At 40.1% G+C, this 21,077-nt stretch overlaps 1 protein-coding gene across 3 annotated transcripts in view; it reads right to left on the reverse strand.

Annotated features, from left to right (window-relative positions):
• Positions 1-2,054: 2,054 nt before the first annotated feature.
• The window catches only part of prkag2a (protein kinase, AMP-activated, gamma 2 non-catalytic subunit a), an 86,330-nt gene continuing 67,307 nt past the window's right edge, over positions 2,055-21,077 (reverse strand). For all 3 annotated transcript variants that reach the window (XM_060861406.1, XM_060861407.1, XM_060861409.1), the window contains 9 exons: positions 15,352-15,410; positions 14,142-14,187; positions 13,969-14,023; positions 12,297-12,423; positions 7,050-7,215; positions 6,917-6,954; positions 6,667-6,813; positions 5,958-6,051; positions 2,055-3,384 (listed from right to left, as the gene is read on the reverse strand). In XM_060861406.1, coding sequence (XP_060717389.1) covers positions 3,350-3,384; positions 5,958-6,051; positions 6,667-6,813; positions 6,917-6,954; positions 7,050-7,215; positions 12,297-12,423; positions 13,969-14,023; positions 14,142-14,187; positions 15,352-15,410 — 767 coding nt within the window. In that variant the 3' untranslated portion in view covers positions 2,055-3,349. The remainder of the gene's footprint in view (positions 3,385-5,957; positions 6,052-6,666; positions 6,814-6,916; positions 6,955-7,049; positions 7,216-12,296; positions 12,424-13,968; positions 14,024-14,141; positions 14,188-15,351; positions 15,411-21,077) is intronic.

Raw genomic sequence — 21,077 nt, forward strand, 5'->3', positions numbered from 1 at the left:
ATATAACATAAGTCTTTTAGGATTTACCACATTTTTTTTTATCAACATACTTTAATGAATTCTGTTTAATTCCATGTGGCTACTTTTTTTTTGTTGTTTTTTTTTGTCCATTTTTTTTCATAATATTTAGTCCCCAGACACCTAGAATGAAAAATAATAGATCTCTAGGTACTGTTTAGAGTTTTGCAGCCTGAAATTAAATTAAGAGATAGATTATGCTGCTGTGTAACAGAGCAAGCAAAGGTCATAGAAGTCAGGAAACATGTTTAGTACCGGATGGATATCTGCCAAAACCCCATTGTGGCTCTAATTATAACTTAAAGTTGTTCCATATCTGTGTATCTTTTAGTTTGGATTCTATTTTGTTTTCCTGAACACAGTCCAATCCACTTTGGTGTCCTGGATTTAACATCTCAAGCTGCCAAACCGGTAGAATATTTTACTTTCCAACTTCCTTATTACTTGTCTAAAGTTCCTGTTGGCTTACTGCAGAGGTGATTTCTTTCAAATTTGTGCTTCCTTGGTTTTTGTTTTTCATCTAGACTGTGTTCAAATGAAGAAAGCATTTGTTCATTCCAAGGAGTGTGGTGTTTCAGTAAGAAAGTGCAGCACTGGCTGTTTGGGAGTCAGTGGGGTTGAACTGGCAGGTTTGCCGGAGTATTTTCGAGAAGTCAAATCTCCTTTGTTGATAGCAAGTTCTTTTTTGTGCTGACTTAGCATTCGCTTTATTTGACCTGGACACTTCCAAATGCTGATTGGGGCTTTCCCACAACTGTTTATGTCATCCACAGGTGATGGAGTCAGTCGTGCGACTGTTCCAAGGCAATAGAGGAAGCCGGTATCCAAATTGTTAGTTTTCTAGTGAATTTTTAACATACACTGCCCAGTAGATGGATCCTAGTTTACATTTACATTTCTGGCATTTAGCAGATCGTGTTGCAGGGAGGAGTGATTCCAGGCAGCAGAGCAACTGCACAATTGTTTGGACAGTAAAGGGCTAACTGCTGCCAATGGACTTACTGATTACTTATTGGATACTATTACTGCAGGGAATAACTATAGATGCATCATTCTCTGAGTTTTCCACAGAGGTGAAAGCCATCAAAGTTGAGGTGTAAGGAGGCAGTAATTTTAACAGTCAGTAGATCAGTGTGATCGGTGTGTCGAGGATATTTGGGGATTGTTGCGCTACAGCCAGGGAAATCCCAGAATAATAGGACATTTGGATGCAACATTCATGAAGAACAAACTTTGGTGACCTGTTGGATCACGCTGCCTTGGATAAGGAGGGGCCATGTACCTCTTACAATAGGTCCTCCATAAATGGCATGGACATGATGGTGTCTGTTCAGGTGGGTCCTGTAAATGAAAAATCCATTTGTACTAAATGCTGAAGCTTTAGCAATTGGCAAAACAAGTATGCACTCGCCCTGGCTGTGGACTTGACACATAGTAGGAAAAGCCCAATGAAGCGGTTGGAACTACAGCAGTCCTCGCATCCTTGCTGCTCCCGCTCTCCAACATTGAGATTGGTGTAACCCAGTTGTATGGGTTCAGGAGAGGGGGAAGCTGTGAAGCATGTAGCCAAGTGAATGGCTAGGTTGATAAAATCTAGGCTGAGTGGTTTTTTGCCACATGCCATCCCTGTAAACTTCTCAGTTGAGACCTTGGTCATACATGGCTTTCAGGGCTGCACTGTTCCATCCATTGCCAACTGGTTCAAAGCAGCTTTCCCCATCTTTAAGGAAGGAATCCTTAAAGGATTTTTAAAGGAGCATGTCCCTTTTAGGAATTTTCCATTGATTATGTGTGGAATTTTAGACTGGCCTCTTGTTTACATCAATATGGACTGCTTCAAAAATCACTGATTTCAAGAGTTCATTTTTGTTACTCTCATGTTCCTTAAGCCTCATGTGCCTTAAGCTTAAGCAGAAATTGAAACTTTCAATTTCTGCTGGTGGAAAAGTAAAACTGTCCAGATATGCATATTCCCTAATTATATATGCATCTCTACCAAAACAAGCAATATAAAAATTCAAGTACAATGCACATCATTCAAAGGTTCAGTAGCATGATTTATTGTTTTCCAAACTGCAAAATGGAAAAATAAAATCAACCCACAATGTTTAACCATTGTAGTATTATCTTCATGCCAGTGATATACATTTCGTCAGTGGACATAATGTTTCATCAGTGACCTTTTCCATCAACACAGCCACATAATATAATGAGACCTGCAAAGGAAAATCTTTAATATTACAAACATACACTGAATGCACAGAAAAATAGACCTTTCTCTGGCACTTTGTAGAGATCTCACAAGCTCTTTCTATGTACAGTACAACTGATAGGGAGTACGAGGGGTTTCGTTGCAGGCCTCCGGTTTCCCTGTAGAGGAAAAAATAACTGCTTGTAGGTAGCGGCTGCATTTTGAAATTGCACTCATAAGTCATTACGTTATTTTAATGCATAGGGGCTGAACGTATTTTTCCATCCCACTTGACGTTTAAAAAAATTAAAACAAATATTAAAGTACAAATAAATAAAATGTTTAATCTAAGTTTACAGCATCATTCCAAAAACATCTTATTGAAATAAAACCTTTCAACAGAAAAAAAATATATCTACAATATAGATATATAAACTTAAATCTATTAAAATAACTGACAACATATTCCAAACATTTTGGTTTTCAGATACACTGACATTCATTTTGTTTCAGTTGAACATTCGCTGTTCCTTGGCCATCCATAATGGGCAACAACTGGTGGACAGAAGGCACCATTTAAAGAAAGATGGGAGATGATTAATAATAAAAGGGAGGATAAAAATAATACCGAACAAAAAAAATGTGCAAGTAAACTCAAAAGCCAAAGCTGTGCTATAAACAATGTGAAAATGAAATGGAAAAAAAAAATAATAATTATATTATCTATATATATATTAAAGCCAGTACTAAATTGCTCGTCACTAAAAGGAATCCCCTCAGGATGATGATAATGGTACAGTCCAGTGAGTGTAATACAACGAACAGACACCCGATGGCGATGTTTCGTATGTCGTAATGATGAGCGTGCAGTAAGAGCTTTAGACACCGAGCTCAGCAGAATCCCTGTTAGAAAGAGATTCTTGGTGTTCCACCTTGTCACCCCTGTAGCCCATCTATCCTTTCCAACATCAATCCATGTCCTCGCTTGGCCTTCAGCAGCATTCAGTTTCCACCCCTGTACCGTTTTCCTTCTTCTGCCAGCCCTCAGTGGGCTGCAAAATCAGAACAAACTCCGGCTTCAAATCTACTTCCTGCTTCCTCTTCCAGCAGCATGACAGAATTTAGTAGTCCTGAAGTGCATCACTCAGCTACCTCACTCTCCTTCCTGGTCAGACCTAGACAGCAAAAAAAAAAAAAAAAAAAAAAAAAAAGAGGATAGATTATCACAATGTACCTACTGTAAGCAGTGACTGACCCTTTGTAGCAGAGCAAAAGATGGCTTGGATATCTGACATCCTTTCAGTGTGCAGCTTTTAAAGTTGCCGTTTTAGATTTGCGCAACTTCAGGCTTTTTTTATTGTGTTATTATTTATTTGCATTTTACAAGCTTCTAAAAAAAAAACAAAAACAAAAAAAAAAAAAAAACATTTATGGTATGCATGTACCATGTTTGTAGCTGTTCTTGGAGATCTGCGTCTACACCGCCCTCCTTTCGGTGGCTTTTAAGCAGGAGGTATAGCGGTGCTCAACTGAGATTATAATCCAAAATTTCAGACACTGCCACACCTTTCTTGGTGTCCCTCAACACTGGTGATGGTACTAAACCTTGTACTAATGCTGGTGAACAAGTCACATGACAACCCACAAGCATAGAGTTCTCCTAAGCAGTTTTGGTCAATGACAGAATAATCGCACCGCGTACACCAGGATTAAACTGGACGGCTAATTTCCAAAAGTTTACAGAAGCAGGGATTGGGAGAGAAATGATCCTATTTCAAGAGCATACAAGAGGAGGGGTGTTGCATCCAAACTGAACAATGATGAAAATCACGGTAGCAGAATAAGCCTGTAAATAGTTTTTGAATAAATGAATACAATCACCTGTATCAAGAATGACTGCTCAGCGTTACTGCATGTGAACTTACTACTGTGTGGAGCTAAAGCAGAGGTTCCTACAAAATGGAAATGAATTAGTCTAATTCACTGTTTGATTGGTGAAAGTTTTTACTGCATTGTGAATCAGTGAGTCTTTCACACTTAATATACTCGTTCTTACGATGGATATATACGTATTTACAGACACAACTGTGCTTGGACAATGTCTTAAATAAAAGCTGCTAAATTCTCTGACTAGGATCTGGAGCAACCTTGAACCGTTTAAGCATTTCATGTTATGAATATGGCAATAAAGTGAAATTTCTACTTGTCTCAGACATACTGTTTCAAATAAAATGCACCGTAAGTCTTAACACCTGTAGGAAAAGGAAACGTGGGAGGCAGGGCTTAGCAAAGGGTCTATTGCACGGGGCTGCGGTGAGGGACGAGGCATCACGGCATTTAAGGATGCAAGAACATGAATATCTTACACCTTCTCTGTCTTGACACAGATATTGTTACCTTTCAACATTATTGCATTGTGCATTTCCTTTAACTAACATACCATCTCAGATACTGCTCTTCTTGCTCTCCGTGTTAAGTAAAACTTCATATAAACTTTATTCCTCACTGTGTGACTGTCCATCCAATATGCAGCAGTTCTGCCTTACCTTGAACAATATTAAGCTGCAACAAGCACATGAAATATTACATGTTTGGGATTTACAGGACACTTCGTGTTCCCCATTATCTGAAATGTACATTTTGTGAATCTCCACTTAACCCTAATATGCACTAATTTGAAGACTATAAAATTTTGAAATCCTGCCACTTGTGCTTGTACTGTCCATTAACCCAACGTCACCGCTTTGTTTGACTTAACGGCTAATAAGATACGAATAAAAAAATTAAGGAGGGAAAAAAAAGCATTTAAACATTCAGTTCACACTAGAATGTGATCCATGCAAATCACCAGCAAAATTCACAGCAATCCATCTGCTGGTTAATATTCATAACGCTTGTTGATTTGCATTCAGTGCAAGATATTCACACCCAGAGTGCTCACAAGGAACACGGTGTTGGATTTGTGAAGTTAACGGTGTAGCAAAATGAGAGAAAAAAAAATGTCTGAACAGTACAGAAAATAAAATGCTACACTAATTAAAAAAAAAAGTGAAAAAATGTAATTAATTAAAAAAAAATTACAACAAAAAACACAATTTGTTTACTTAAAAGTTTATTACAATCGTGGTTCTAATAACACTCTACAACTGTCAGAGGGGCTGAATATCACCTAGATACCTTCTTATGCATGTATTAAGACCTGCTAACAAGGTCACAAAGCACAAAAGAAATAAGAAGAAAAGGAATAGCTGATATTAATACTTTCTGCTTTTAAAGAGCTTTTAAACATTTAATGTTTAATGTTTAAATACAGTAAAATATTATAAACTTAGACTGGTCTGGTTGTTTGCCTAAACGTTACGCAGCACATGACGTCACACACCATGTACAAGGTGGGCATTTCTACAAGAAGAGAAGCTTCAGTAGATGTCTGACATGGCAAACGTCGGGAGAAATGTCTGGCTTTGTCTGCCCGTGTCAGTCACACACAACCTGCATGCACACACACTTGCATTAAAAAAACCTCCCCTTAAATTCTGTCAATGTCACACTGTGTGAGGAATAAAGTGTAAAACCTCATGCTCTCACACAAACAGAGCAGCAGCTTGCAGTGACAGCTGTGCAGCAGTCTGTGCCGGACAAGGCCAGGGTAGCATGAGGGCGATACCTGTGTGTGTGTGTTGGGGTGGGAAGAAAGAGGAGTCCGGAAACAGAGAGGAGAAACTTTAGCAGTGCAGAGCGTCTATACCTGCTGGAGTGAGGACCAGGGCCTGCAGGATGTCTGATAGAGACACAATACCCACGATGCAGCCGGCCTCGTCTACCACCACCAGCCTGTGCACCTGTGACGAGAGAGAAAACGCTGAATAGCAGCAGTAATCTAGCCATCTTGCAGTCCACCTATCCTTCGCCCATCATCCCGGACACAATTATCAAAGATCTTATACGTATTATTGAGCTCTTAGTGCCATTACCTTGCTCTGCTTTAATTATACTGTTTAATGCTCAATGACTTAAAAACGTTATTATTGATTATAAATGATGTCCTTGTGGACATAATGTGCTGTCTGTGGAATGTTCAGGGATATATAACTAAATATATAGCGGAAATAAATTTTGACTATTGCTATATTAAAATAACTTGAATTAGAAAAACAGTCCTTGCTGATTATATTGAGGGTGCAAGTATTTAATTATATTTCTAATTAATTATTGTTGTAACAGCATTTCAGCTTCTCTTTTCAAGTAAAAAAAAACAAAAAAAAAAACCAAACAGGACATTAGATAACACATGGTTTTTTTAAATCCAGAATGATGCCTAGGAGCTGTGTTTTGAATATTCTGTAAACTATTACGTGTGTGTTGCCCAGAAGCACATTTACCATATATTTGACTATGTGAAGGTGTGTAAAGCTTCATTACCCTGTACACTATGTGTGTGTCTCCTAGAAACTCACCTCAGCTTTGACTATCCTGTCCACTATTGTCTCCAGCGTCTCCAGTCTGTTGCACTTCATGACACCCTCAAAGTACTGGGAGCGATGCATCAAAGCCTGAGTCACGCTAATGTCCAGGTTATTGTAGGTCTTTTCAGCAGCAAGATTCTAAACAAATGACAGGGACATACAGAGCATGATCCTTTATATAATCCTTTATACAGAGCTCAAAACATTTAGCGTATAAATGAGGATTTAAAAAATGACTTACAATGACATCAAACTTGGAATAAATGTCTACAACTTTCCCTGTAAAGAAAGCAGACAGTAAGGACAGTGAGGTCCCACGATCCATGTTAACATGCATTAGTATTGAGAACAGAGAATGTTCTGTGTCTCGTTACCGGACTCGTCTACCACGGGCAGAGCTGAAACCCTCCTCTCTACAAAGATGCTCAGTGCTTTGATTATCGGCGTGTCGGGGTGAATGAAGGCGATGTTGCTGTACGTCCCGATGCCCAGTTCTTCCAGGGTCTTCTTCATAAAGGCAGGCTTTGGCATCTCACACACCTGATCAGAACAAAAGAACCGTAACGTAGACTGAACTAAAGAGTTTAGAAATTGTCTGAGGTGCAGGGGCAGCGATTTTAAGACTGAGACTCAGCAGTTAAAGTAAAAAAAAAAAAAAAATCTATATATATATATTCATAAAAAAATTCAACACGCACGTGCAGGTGTGGACAAATCACTCATTCGCTACAGAGACCACTGGGTCAGTAAAATCTCCATCGGTATTGTGAACTATTTAACTTAAATGCATTGATCTAAATGAAAACATATAAAAGAAATAGACCCTTGAAATATTGTGTCACCTATAGAATATTCTGACATGTTGAACTACATGTGGAACCTAAAAGAGAATCCAAATCACTTTTATTGCCAAGTACTGTGGGTTTAACGTACAGGAAATTTGCCCTGGTGTATTGGTGCATGAAGCAAGGGAGCATAAATATAAAAAAAAAAAAAAAAACTATAAAAACTATAAAAACCAAATTACAAATGCTACATGCAGTGCAGATAAAACATTCACCGTACATTAGTGGACAAGTGTAAAGGCTCACAGTTCGTGCTTTAATGTAAACACATATCAACACAAAGGTGGTTTGTACGTTAACAATCAATCTGTAATGAATAAAAACTTAATTATGTTAGATGTGAGATGTGTGTGAAGCTGTGTAAAGAGATTCATTTGAACATGGCCAATCAGATAGAGAACATTAATCCTTTTTAGATTTCCAAGGATAAGCCCAAGTATAAATCCTAGGATAAGTGTGTGTTTGACAGACGTTACTTCCCAACACTCAACCGCTCTGCTTCTCCTCATCTCTTTCACTAAAAAAAAAAAAAAAAGATACTGAATGCTTCTATTCACTCCTTCTGATAATTAGAAGATATACGGAAAAAAATGTTAATAAATAAACCCTTCATGATCCAGTGGATTTTTCTGCAAGAATGAGCCATTAGGGACATTAATGATAACATACGGCGACTCACGTTGTTTACTTTTGATAAGAGCCGGTGACATGAGTGACAGCAACCGATGGTGAATAGATATGGGTGTTTCCAGTGATAAGCCAAAGTTGAGAAAAGTTTAACTTTATTATTATTTGGTGGTGATCTGTGCCATAGTGCACACACTGATTCTCCTTCATCTCCTATAAGATAGAGAGATATATATATATATATATATATATATATATATATATATATATATATATATATATATATATATATATATATATAAAAAACACATACACTGGTGAATTTAACACAAAGATTCTCCCCACGGACGCTTTCATTACAGCAGCAAGAAAAATTTGCCACCCGCTGATAAACACTGTTACTATGGCAGCCAGTAGTAGGAAGTCTTACTGGTGAATTGATAGTACAGCGACTTGCAGCGAAAAAACGTACTGTATGCCTGAACTTAGCTTAACAATACAACATTCTGGGCTTTATTTTTGTACACCAGCCCTCTTGCTTTCTCATGGTACAAGCTTTAAAGTTTTGGTGAACTGATAAATTTGCTCAGTTCAGTGCATTTAGTGCAGAGTATTAAAGGGGAAATCTTACACTATTGTTTCCCAAATATTATAATTATAGTGTTCTAATAAATCGTGTCTGAGCTCTCAACACTAGTACTCTCACTCATTTTCTACCGCTTATCCGAACTATCTCGGGTCACGGGCGTCATTGGGCATCAAGGCAGGATACACCCTGGATAGAGTGCCAACCCATCGCAGTGCACACACACACTGGAAGAAGACCAGCTTTGAGAAAATGGTTTGGTTTTAAACCAAAGCCCCCAAAATGTGTGTTCACTAAAACTGACAATCAGGGATGAACAGGGTGAAGTTCTTTCTCAGAATAAATGGAAAAAACTATGCAAGGATAAAAACAAAAACAATATACAAATGAATTACATAAACATTGGCTATATTTCAGCAGAAGACAGTCCTGGTTTATGCAGGCCACAGCACAAAGCCGTTGACATTCAAACGGCATTTAGAGACAAAACACTAAAGCCATTAAAACAAGCCTGTTGGATTTCAAAGAAAGCAAGAGAATCTCAAAAAATGATTGGAAACATGTGCAGTGTTCAGGAGAAAGCACTTTGTTTATCATACAAAGTCAGCTTCCGCAATTACAAAACACTGAAACACACACACGGTCAAAGAGGGTCTTGTTTTACGACTAAATTCTGCTGAAGTCAGTATGACGATGCAAGATATGTCCAAGGACATACAGTACAGTACAACACGAGTTAAGGCAAATTACTATTATTCTCTCCGATTAGACAAATCAAATGATGCATCATATTGAGCCTCCTGTTTGTTTTTGTTAGATGACCTACGTGTGGGATGAAGACTACAAGCTAGGAAGCTTTCTTGGGATTGATTAGACTTTATTTGGATATGTTCTGAACATGCAACCAACAGGGTGGCCTCCTACTGTATGATGAGAGAGAAATCAGACAGACTTTGAGAAAGCGATCTCTGCCGTCGTTTTTTCTAGAATGGACTATTGTAATTCTCTCTATGTTGGGATTGATAAAGCTTTGGCACGCCTGCAAAGTATACAAAATGCTGCGGCCAGAATGATTAAGTCAGCCAAGAAAACGGACCATGTTACACCTTTATTGAGATCCTTGAATTGGCTGCCAGTCCAGTATAGAGTACATCACAAGATTATTGTGCTGGTTTTTAAAGCACTACATAATTTGAGATTGAGATCAGAGAACCAAAATCTCCTTGTCACTGTGAGAACTAATTATAAACACAAAGGGGACAGAGCATTCTCGCGTGTTGGTCCATTACTATGGAATGACCTTCCGCACTCCGTCAGATCAGGAAAGTCGCTGGGTGTGTTTAAGGCCTTGTTAAAAACCCAGTTATTAGAGGTAGCATGGGGGGCAGTCTGAGTGGGCTTGGCCTGTGGGTTTTGGCTAGTGATTGGGTAGCTTTCTGTTGTTTTAATGTCTGCTTGTTAGGGCCCGAGCACCGAATTGTGCGAAGCCCTATTGTTTTTGCTCGGGAATATTATTTTTTTTTTTTCCCCCACACATTGGCTAATTCAGGCTAACTCTAATTGGCGTCAGAGTCGTGCGACACTAGGCTCAGGCAAAGGCTGGAATACGGGCGTGGCAGGGGGGCTCTGTAGCGCCCCCTGTAATGCAAAAACAAACATTGGTGCACAGATCGGGCAATTATGTACGCACATGTACGAGAGTTGGTACGCATATAGATCTCATCGACCCGAACAAGTTTTCGCGCTCTAAACTATGAGCTCCGCCCAACAGGAAGTCGGCCATTTTGGATTGTTTTATAAGTGCATGCGGTGAACTTTTAAATACTCCTCCTAGGGAATTCATGCGATTGACATCAAACGTGGTGAACATGATGCCGAGACATTGCACTTGCTAAATTACGAAGGGATTTTTGATATCTTGAACGGTGTTGCCATGGCGAGGCGACTAAGTTACGGCGAATTCAGAGAAACAGAAAGTGTCTAATATCTAAAGCAAAAAATGTCTTATTGTGATGACACGCGGTGTGTATGTTCGGCCAAGGATTCCGATCGCATCGATGTGCCTATTGTGAGTCCTGGGTATAGCGCCACCAACAGGCCCCAGGAAGTGTGTCAGTCACAAAGGTGGATTTTTTGACAGCTGCATGCGGTAAACTTTTAAATACTCCTCCTAGGGGATTCATGCAATTGAGACCAGACTTGGCCACCATGACGCAGAGATATTGCAGATGCGAAATTGCGAACGGATTTTTGATATCTCAAACACTGTTGCCATGGCATCGTGTCAAAGTTTACTTTTATTTCAGGCATATTTAAGGCTTTTGGCATGCTTAGATTAACTTGAAATTTGACACATACATCTCATTTGTCGGCTGTTAAGTGTGGACAAAAAGGTCAGACAAAGGTGTGTCTCAAGTGGCTCACTAGCGCCCCCGTTTGTCTAAAATGTGGGGTTTCATTTACCTACAGTCCCCAAATGGGTCAGTAACAACATAAAATAGTCCTCTGATATTTACCCACTTGATGCACTTGCCCACGTGCATTGTTTTCTGGGAGGCACCGTATAGTGATAAAAAAAAACGTGCGAGGGCCCGCCATCGCCGCTTGCAGCTATATTTTTTTACATTATTCTTATACTGTATTGTGGTTGTATGCAACTCTTAAATTAAGTGTTTTATATGACTGTTTGTGAAGCACCTTGGGCAACATCAGTTGTATAATGTGTGCTATATAAATAATAAAAAGATCATTCAGGGGTCATTCAGAGGGCGTCTGGTGCTACATAGAACCACTGTTTCCTGCGCAAAGAAGCGCTCGCGGCCAAAGACTTGTACTGCAGTTCTCCACGGGTTCTGGTGTAGCGTAATCTCAAAGTTGGCTGTAAGGTCATTGGTGTATCCCGTTACTTCATTCTACCTTTTCAAAATGGATCGTTTGAAATGAGAATAAATCAAAAGACTATTGGATGACTTACTGGACATTCAACAAGTGATTTTTTTTTTTTTTTTTTAAATAAACCTTACCCCAGTGTCTGAGACAACTAATGCCTGTGATTGCACAGCACTGTGCTTGTTAGCTGCAGTTATCTCACATTCTTATGTTTATGCACTTAATAGCATCAAGTGTATAATCAATTTATAATCAAAAAAACATTTCGCTTTGTGTTTGGTAATTCTAAATTGGAGTAGTGTTGTGGTCCTTTGTCTGCGGATCATCCGATCTACACATTTTGATTTGGTACAGGTTTTATGCTGGATGCCCTTCCTGACCAAACCCTCCCACTTTCTCTGGGCTGCCACCGAACCACCAGGGACGCTGGTTAAATCTATGTAACTTATAATTATTAAAGATTATTTTTATGCATTTATATTTTCTCTCATGTCTGATGGTAAAAGATTTATTAATGGTGGTAATAACATTTGTGTGCAGTATAAATATGGATTTCCTTGCTTCATTACATGTAATAAAGAACTTTAGTGTAGTGTTGAGTCTCAACTTGACATCCAACGCTAAATGTGAGTTTAAACCTTTTTTTTTAGGTTAAAAATGAACATGACACTTACGAAGAGCTGCAGGAACTTGAGGATCCTCTTGTGTGTGAGGATATAAAGTGCGTTCCCACTGACGGGGTCGATAACGGGCAAGCGGTGTATCTTGTTCTTGATTAGCGAATATACAGCGTCAAATATGCTGCCAAATACACAAAAAATATTAAAGATTAGCTCTTTTCTGGCTACAATCTGGACACAGAGACCTTTCCGCATTAGCAGCCTGGACCGGGATGCTTAATCGCAAAAAATTAACAGTGTTGGTTTCAGCTGAATATCAAAGAGCAACCTTTACTAAGAGTGTTGAGAACCTTGCCCAATATTCTCTTTATAGATGATGCTCGCTGAATTATTTACTGCACTCATATCAAAAAGCATCATTGCAGGGGAGAAGAGAGAAGAAAATATGGAAAGGTTTCCTGAGGAAAAAGCTGCATAGACACATACAAACACACACATGCTTTCTCTCTCATGTTTGTACTCATTCAGTATCTTGAAAAGCATCATCTGTTTATCAGTGTACAGACTCATTTACACTCATTTAATCATTTATTAAAGTTGGGGTGCACGATCTCTGAAAGCCAATGTTGACATTTGAAATCACCAAAACAAACACGCCCCTAACCCAAATGGGTGTCACCCCTGTATTGATAGCTCCGATCCACACATACATACGCAGCCCAGGCAACAATTATGTCTGCTGGGGCAGCTGGCCGAGGGGATATTTATATCAATAAATGAACTCAGTGAGTAATACTATGGTAATACAAATGCGCACTGAACACTCTCTCCGCCACATATTGACAAGACACGCCCCTTTCTGCTCATTGGCTACACGTTTGTTTTGTTTGTCGATCAGACAAACAAAACAGTTTTCTGAAGTGTTTTTCAAACATCGTGCACCTCACCTTTAAACTGCATACGAACCAAATTGATTCGGAATTCTTTCTTAAAAACACAGAGCACGTACAAATATTTTCCAGAACTTTCTGAATGTTCGCATTTCTTTTGGTATTGAGTTTGTGTAAAATTCCATATTTTAAGGAGACTCACTAATGTGAACTTGGTTTTAAAAGTTTTAGATTCTACAAGTGCCAGTGCGTTTTACATAGAATGGGTTTTAGAAAACGTTTCAGCTTTTTTTTTTAGTTCTTTTTTTAATTAGAACACACTAATTAGTGTTGAAAGAAAACACAAAACAAATAGAAAACTTGAGACAAATAAGACTAACTATCCAATTTAAAAAAAAAGAAAAAAAAAAGAAAAAAAAAAAAAAAAACACCAGCATATAAAAGGACTTCATGACTGCTGTATTTAGTGTGTGCCGTGATTAAGAGGCCCTCGTTCAGCCGTTAACTTCTCATTTCGTTGTCGGCTCCCGGCGGGTTTCGGCTTTTATTGAGTTCTGTGGCCGTTCGATAAATGTAAAATCAGCTGCAGCACTGAACACGCTTAGTAATTTACGTGTGATTGGCATTTATGAACATATGCGTGTTTATAACTACAAAGAAAATTAGCATTGAAGAGCATTTTATAAATCTGTCAGGAGTTCTGTTTGGTCTACAGAATCATTCACTCACAATTCTAACTATTCTAAACAATTTTTTTAATTTACAGACGTTCGACGTCTAACCCAAAGATTAGAATCAAGAGGTCATGTTTATGATTACACACAAAAAACTCTTACCTTGCATCTGGTGATATGTTGACTAATGGTTTAAAGGTTTCTTGTAAATAGAGCTCTGGTGAAAGAAAGAAGGGAGAAAAAACAAAAAACAAAGAAACCGTAAAGTAACAATAGAAAACGACCTTCACTTTCAAGACTCTGAAAAGAATTTCTAAGTGATTGGTGACTGATACCTCTCCAAGTTTCAATCTTATGCTCCTCCAGCTCATAGATCTGCACCTGAAACAGGACAAAGACTCTCCTAAGCAGATGAATCATAAGACGACACTACGGTACTGTGTAGGACAGCCTCACGAGCACTTTGATGACTGACGTTTGTATGAAACGTCTGATGTTTCTGGAAGCTCTGTGTGCTCCACTGAATTTACAATGACAGGTTCATGAACCGGTGACCTGAACCGGTGAGGTGAACTGGGAATGTGATAACTGCTCTGGTGATCATGCTACACAATCATTTCCTGGTGCGGTGAAAGTAGGTGTGACCTTCTCCCCAGAGGAAAGAAGGAAATTGACTGATAAGGGAAAAGGAAGGAACAGATCCTCTAATGAGGTGGTCTCTCCGCAGAGACTCCAACTAAGATCCACACAGAGCATGGTGACGCAATCTCAGGTCCAATAGTGAAGCTCTAAACATGGATCAGGTTTGAGCAGGGGTTCTGGTTTAGGTGTGTTGTGATAATGACGAGAGGAAACAAAAAGGCTTGTCGGCATCGTAAGTGCTTAGCGGCTAAAGCACGATGTATAAACGAGATGGAACATGAATAACCATGACTAATCAAGCTCAGAGGCGAATGTTTACCTCATCCCAAAACTACTTCCTGATGTCCTACATGCCTTCTGTTTTTGTTTTTTTTCTCCTTATTTTAATCATCCCAGATTTATATCAGATAAAAATGCAAAGGATTTTAGAGCTTATTGAATGCCAACGAATTAATAGATAAAATAATAGGGAAGTTGTTACAGTGAAAGCAGGCAGCAGAGAGGTCGGCTTTGATCAAATCATCATCAGGCCAATAACTGAAGCCACCGAAACCTGACCCTTAAATTTCAATGACTTGTGCTTAATCTTCATGGCAATAAAACTTAGAGGGATTAAAATATAAAATCTGTGATCTGAGCCATGATGAGAGAAAGGCTAGTGCATTCCTGACCCTTCTCTGCATTAATTCCTGGCTAGACGCCATAAAAGCAAGGCTCAGAAACAACAAGGCCATTTTTATCTGCTAAATGTGCTGCATCTGCTGGTTACATAGTCGATGCTATAAAAGAGCACTGAGAAGCCTGAAAATGGACCAGACTGCACTGCATTATTTAGAAATCAGAAATCACGAATGGAAATGGAAAGCAGACAAAACTACGAGAGTAAATGTACAGCTCACATACCATGGGGGACTTGTAGTATCTGTGAAGTATATTGATGAAGTCTGTGATTGTTAGCATTCCTGTGGGGGAAAAAATGGAAAAAAGAGATTCAGAATATTTTAATCTCACATCCACAAGGACAGCATACAACCACGCAAACACACACACAACAGTATGTTGGAGAAAAACAGGAATGAGACTTTGATCATAGCTCAGAACAGTGTGTGTGCGCGTGCTTGGAGTAAAGATGCTGATGCAATGTGTGCAAATAAAACTGCTGACATCTCAATTGTACACAGGAGTGCAGGAGAACAGTAATAACTCTGCACTGTGTTAGCAGGACTATGAAAGGGCCGTAATCACACAGAAAGTGCAACAAAATTGAGGTTTCTCAACAGAAAACGTTTACTACCGAACCTAACACCACAAATCAGCTGCCTGGATGCCAGGACAATTCACGTCTACGCTATTTAAGGCTCGACTGTTGGGTTTCTGGGCAACTGAAACACACACTGGTGCCTTCACTCACTTGGTGAGCTACATAAGTGTGTCCAAATCCTAGCGCGTTTGTTCCCGGCGCCACAACTGATGTCATCATCGGCTAAAACACGCACAGAGGTTACTTCACTTCCTGAACAAGTGTGGACTCGAGTACAAGTTGCATTCACACTCACGGGAATTGTAGCACAGTTCATGAGCAACTGAACTCAGACGACCTCCTACAGGAAGTGTCGGGTTCAGTACCATGATACGCTTCCTGGTCCACATGACAGCTTTCATGTTACCGATTTTTTATGCAAACCGTCGCTGTTTCAGACTAAACTGTCAGTGTGAAAGCCACCTACACTCAAGGAAGATTTTTCCCCTCACTGTTTCCTCTCTAATTTGGTTTTGCCAGTTCCTACTCAGCAACTGCCACTCCCCATCACACAACAACAACACAGGAGGGTGGTGCATACACACTGTTCCTCTGAGACACACGGCTAACGTCTGCTTCTGCTGCTCATGCAGCGTCGCAGGGCAGCCGAACATAGCCAGAGGAAACGCTAGCTCAACTCTTTCCCGTACTTACAGCTCACACATCCCCACGACTGGCTTTTGTCACTGCCACTGACAGGGGAGATAAAATAATGTCATCTCCTACATCCCGAAGGGACAGCAAATATCGCCTGGCTCCAAAGCCATGGAAGGCGTTCTAAGTGTAGACGTCTGTTGTGCCGCTCAGGCACTGTGATATATTACCTGCACTAGCTTAACAATAAGCATCAATAAGACAGGTCCATATTCTCATGTAAACGATATTCAAAAGCAAGTTACATTTTGTTATTTGCAATTTACTCTTATTACATGGACTGAACTCTCTTGTGAACTGCAAATTTACAGATGCTAAGAATTTTTTGTTTTCGCAGAAAGCCCATATAAGTAAATAAAGTGACAATAGTATAGGTTTTAAAATGTTGAATTATACTTACATTAAATTCAAACAAAACATTAACATAGACAAGGTGTGGGCAATCATTGCTTTGCTCTTTTCACAACCAGGCCTTTACATGATAAGGTTTATATTTGCTTACAAAGCAGCAGGGAAGAAGGAGAGAGAGAGAGAGAGAGAGAGAGAGAGAGTGAGTGTGTGTGAGAGAGTGGGTGAAGGAGTGAGTGAGTGAAGGAGTGAAGGAGAGAGAGAAGAGAGTATGTAAGAGAGAGAGAGATAGAAGGTGGGAGAGATGGAGAAAGTGCAGTAGAAAGAGAGAGCAAAAGCGAGAGTGAGAGAGAGGAAAAGAGAAAAGGCTGCAGGCATCTCAGCTCAAGCGCATCATAAGGCAGTTCATAAAGCAGTTTACAAATATAGAATCTCTTGAGCATCGCACAGCCTCAAGCTCTAGGAATGCTGTGGCGCAGTTACACCTTAGTGCTTCAGCCATCAGAGTCTGACAGGTCCAGAGTTAAGCCCTCTGCTACAGCTCACAGATGCTTAAGGGGACGTTTTTAAACTGACTGCTCCTTTAATTATAAATCACTGTCTATACCCAGCTCTGAAAAGTGCTTCCGGCAATATTTCACTCTAAAATCACAACCTAAACAGGAGTCCTCATCTGCCACCAGTCTGAGAGACACGCAGACAGACACACACACACAGACACAGACAGACACACACACACAGACAGACAGACAGACACACAGACAGACAGACAGACACACACAGACAGACAGACAGACACACACAGACAGACACACACACACAGACAGACACACACACACACAGACAGACACACACACAGACAGACACACACACAGACAGACAGACACAGACAGAGACACACACACAGACAGACAGACACACACACACACAGACACACACACACACAGACACACACACACACAGACACACACACACACAGACACACACACACACACACAGACACACACACACACAGACACACAGACACAGACACACACAGACACACACACACAGGTGTTCACTTGCAGTACTTCCGGCTCACATGCCTGTAGTATCGCTCAGGCTGGGACAACGCAAGCACACGTCACTCATTACAGACATACAAACAGAAGGGCCGAGCCAAACACATTGACATGATTAACAGCTATTTTTACTGCATCATAAATGACTACGCTTGTGCTTTAATTAATGTGGGTGGAGCAGAATTAAGACTATATAAAGCTGATAGTTAAACAGACCATAGTAACAAGTAATAATTGATGGCTGCGTCCTAATCTGTGCTAAGCATCCTAATTAGTATATCTAACAGTAATAAGGCGAGTTCATGTTCTTTTGTACGGATGCACATTGTTTGGGATGCGCTAGTGTATGTGTGACATTTCAGAAATACCAGAATACCAAGAAAAACCTCTCAATAAGAGCTTATACATCATCTAGCGGGACGCTACTGGACCCCTAGACTCAAACTCTACAACTCTAGGGGTCCGGTAGCGTCCCGCTAGATTAAAGGGGAAGTTTTCCTTTTTTCACATTTGACCTTTTCTAAGCACTTACAAGGCGGTTTCTAGGCACCTAAGGCAGCTTTTAGATCAACTGCTTAAATAAAGGACACTTCCCGGATGAGTGGTCCTGCCTGTGTTGCTACTCACAAAGTTGCTAAGCGACCGATACAAACACAAATATGCCTGTTGTTCCTCTTATAGCCATCATTTGCATAATGCTATGCTACCCTGTGGAGCATTTCCACAGCTCACATCGCCACATCTTATGTTGCTCTTTACTGAGAGAGTTAACCAGCTACTGTAAAACCAGCTACTGTAAAACCAGCTACAAGTGACCGAAAGAAAATCGGATTTGAGCCAGTTCCACCGATGCAGGTTTCCTTTTTCCTTTGTCCCACCTCCAGCACCCCGAAACTACGGAACACACCCCAAATACCATCAAAAAGCTTCTGTTTCATGCCTTTATGATTTCAACAACTTTAGTAGCATCTTACATAAATAAATTCTGAGGTGACAAGAAATCAGCAAATAAATATTCAAATTTGCCCAAAAGTAAAATACGCTGAACTTCACTATTCATGCCTCACCAGTTCAGAATAAAACAAAAAATCTTCCACGGAGCCTCCATCAGTGCTGGATGGTCTTGTAGAATAATATTCTAAACTCTCTATCCCTTGACTGGCTGCCGTTCTAGCCATTTATCTTGGGCCATGATGATGTTTGAGGTACATGAGCCGGTCAATGTCGTTATATAAATACGCATTCTGTTTCGTGTCTTGCTTAATACGGGACGAACAGCGTGTGGTGGATTGTGGAAGACTGATTTTCTCTCATACTAATAATAAATGAAACAATAACATTGTCTAGAAGTAAACATTTCAAGTAACAAGTTGCAGTGCCACTGACTGTCCCCATCATGCTGCCTCGTTAGCTACTGCCTCGGATACATGATGGGACAGCTGGGAAGTTTATTCTGGCTTTTTCCCCTGGTGAAACATCCTGGTGAAACACCCTGGGATCATATTTCTCATACTGTATATAGCTGGAAAGCTTTTGGGCACTGAAATGCTTTTAACCCCTTTCCAGAAAAGGGAGAGAAAAGTGTTTTCTGAAGAGAATCAAGAAATATTTCCACCTCTAATTATGTTCGGGTTGTTCGACAAAGACAAATAACGTCCCAACTACAGCAACACCAACAGAAAAATCATGGGAGTGGAACGCAAGGATTCTATTTTGATTTAGACATTTTTGTTGTTGGCTAGGGGGGCACGGTGGCTTAGTGGTTAGCACGTTCACCTCACACCTCCAGGGTTGGGGGTTCGATTCCCGCCTCCACCTTGTGTGTGTGGAGTTTGCATGTTCTCCCCGTGCCTCGGGGGTTTCCTCCCCTGGTCCAAGACATGCATGGTAGGTTGATTGTCCGTAGTGTGCGATTGTGTGAGTGAATGAGAGTGTGTGTGTGTGCGCCCTGCGATGGGTTGGCACTCCGTCCAGGGTGTATCCTGCCTTGATGCCCAATGACGCCTGAGATAGGGACAGGCTCCCCGTGACCCGAGGTAGTTCGGATAAGCGGTAGAAAATGAATGAATGAATGTTGTTGGCTACAGTACATGACTTGGGACATAAAGGAGATACAAGTCTTTTGGAGATAAAAAAAAAAATAAAATGCAAAATATGGCTAGCGTTCGGCTTCCGAATCTTAACAGCATCTGACAGCTGATGGTCAGTTTAATCAGCCCGAGCCAGTTCCAGTGAATGGTTCAGCATGCAGCAGTTCACTTCCAGTGTAGAATTATTAAACCCTGATGTAGATACTATTCTTTTTTTTTTTTAAACGTGGGTTGGCAAGTTTAGTGAGTTATACTGGATGGTGTAGGAAGAATGATCCAAAACCTGCTGCTCTTCAAATCCACATGTAACTCTTCTAGGTTGTGAGAGTAACATGATCAACGTTCTTATAGGATCGAGATGTGCGAGCCTTCATCATCAGATTTCTCACCAAGAGTCTATGCTTTGAACTTGAATATGCCACAGGCTGCTGCATTAAAATAAAAGCCTGCAGAATTTTCTTAGGAATAAAAAGCACAGCAAGAAAGTGTTTTTGCTGCAGTTTTATTAAAATATGTAATGCGATTGTTAGGCCCGAGGCTGGAGTTAAAGCTTACTTTTCCAGGCTTCTGAGTACAAAATACGAGTTAAATCCAGAATATTCCAAGAAGTGCGGGTTCCCGGACATTTATGGCCAAATCCTCTTTAAAAGCCGCTTAGAATTACGCCTGGAGCATTCTCAGACTGGTTCACAGCACAGTCTGTTACTGTGCTGTTATATCTGGGACAAACATCTCAGCAAGGGGACAAGCATGGATGCACCGAGGATATGCCAACTATTTCTGATTAGAGTCTGAAAATCAAGTGAGCGACCTAAAAAGAAAACATTTGCAGAGTCGGAATCAGGGGGAGTCCAGCAGTGGTTTGTTGGGTTATTCGGTTTGGTTAAGTTTCCCGAAATTAACCAAACTTAAAAGGCACATGAGGCTGAAAGCAAATGAACGAAAGCTCAGAGAAATATAATAAAGTAAAAAGATAAACAAGACCTGTGCCATGGGCTCACAGAAATAATGACCCAAGCATAGAGAACATAGAGCCATAACATTATCGTTATCGTATTACTTTACATTACATACATTAAAGGTATGAACACATCTGAAGAAATGTCCTGTTTTCTTGAAGACATGATGTTTCATTTCACTATGTAGTGCATCACCTATACATGGTTGAAATGACAA

The sequence above is a fragment of the Tachysurus vachellii genome, chromosome 25 (assembly GCF_030014155.1).
Source record: "Tachysurus vachellii isolate PV-2020 chromosome 25, HZAU_Pvac_v1, whole genome shotgun sequence".
In the NCBI taxonomy this organism is placed as follows: domain Eukaryota; kingdom Metazoa; phylum Chordata; class Actinopteri; order Siluriformes; family Bagridae; genus Tachysurus; species Tachysurus vachellii.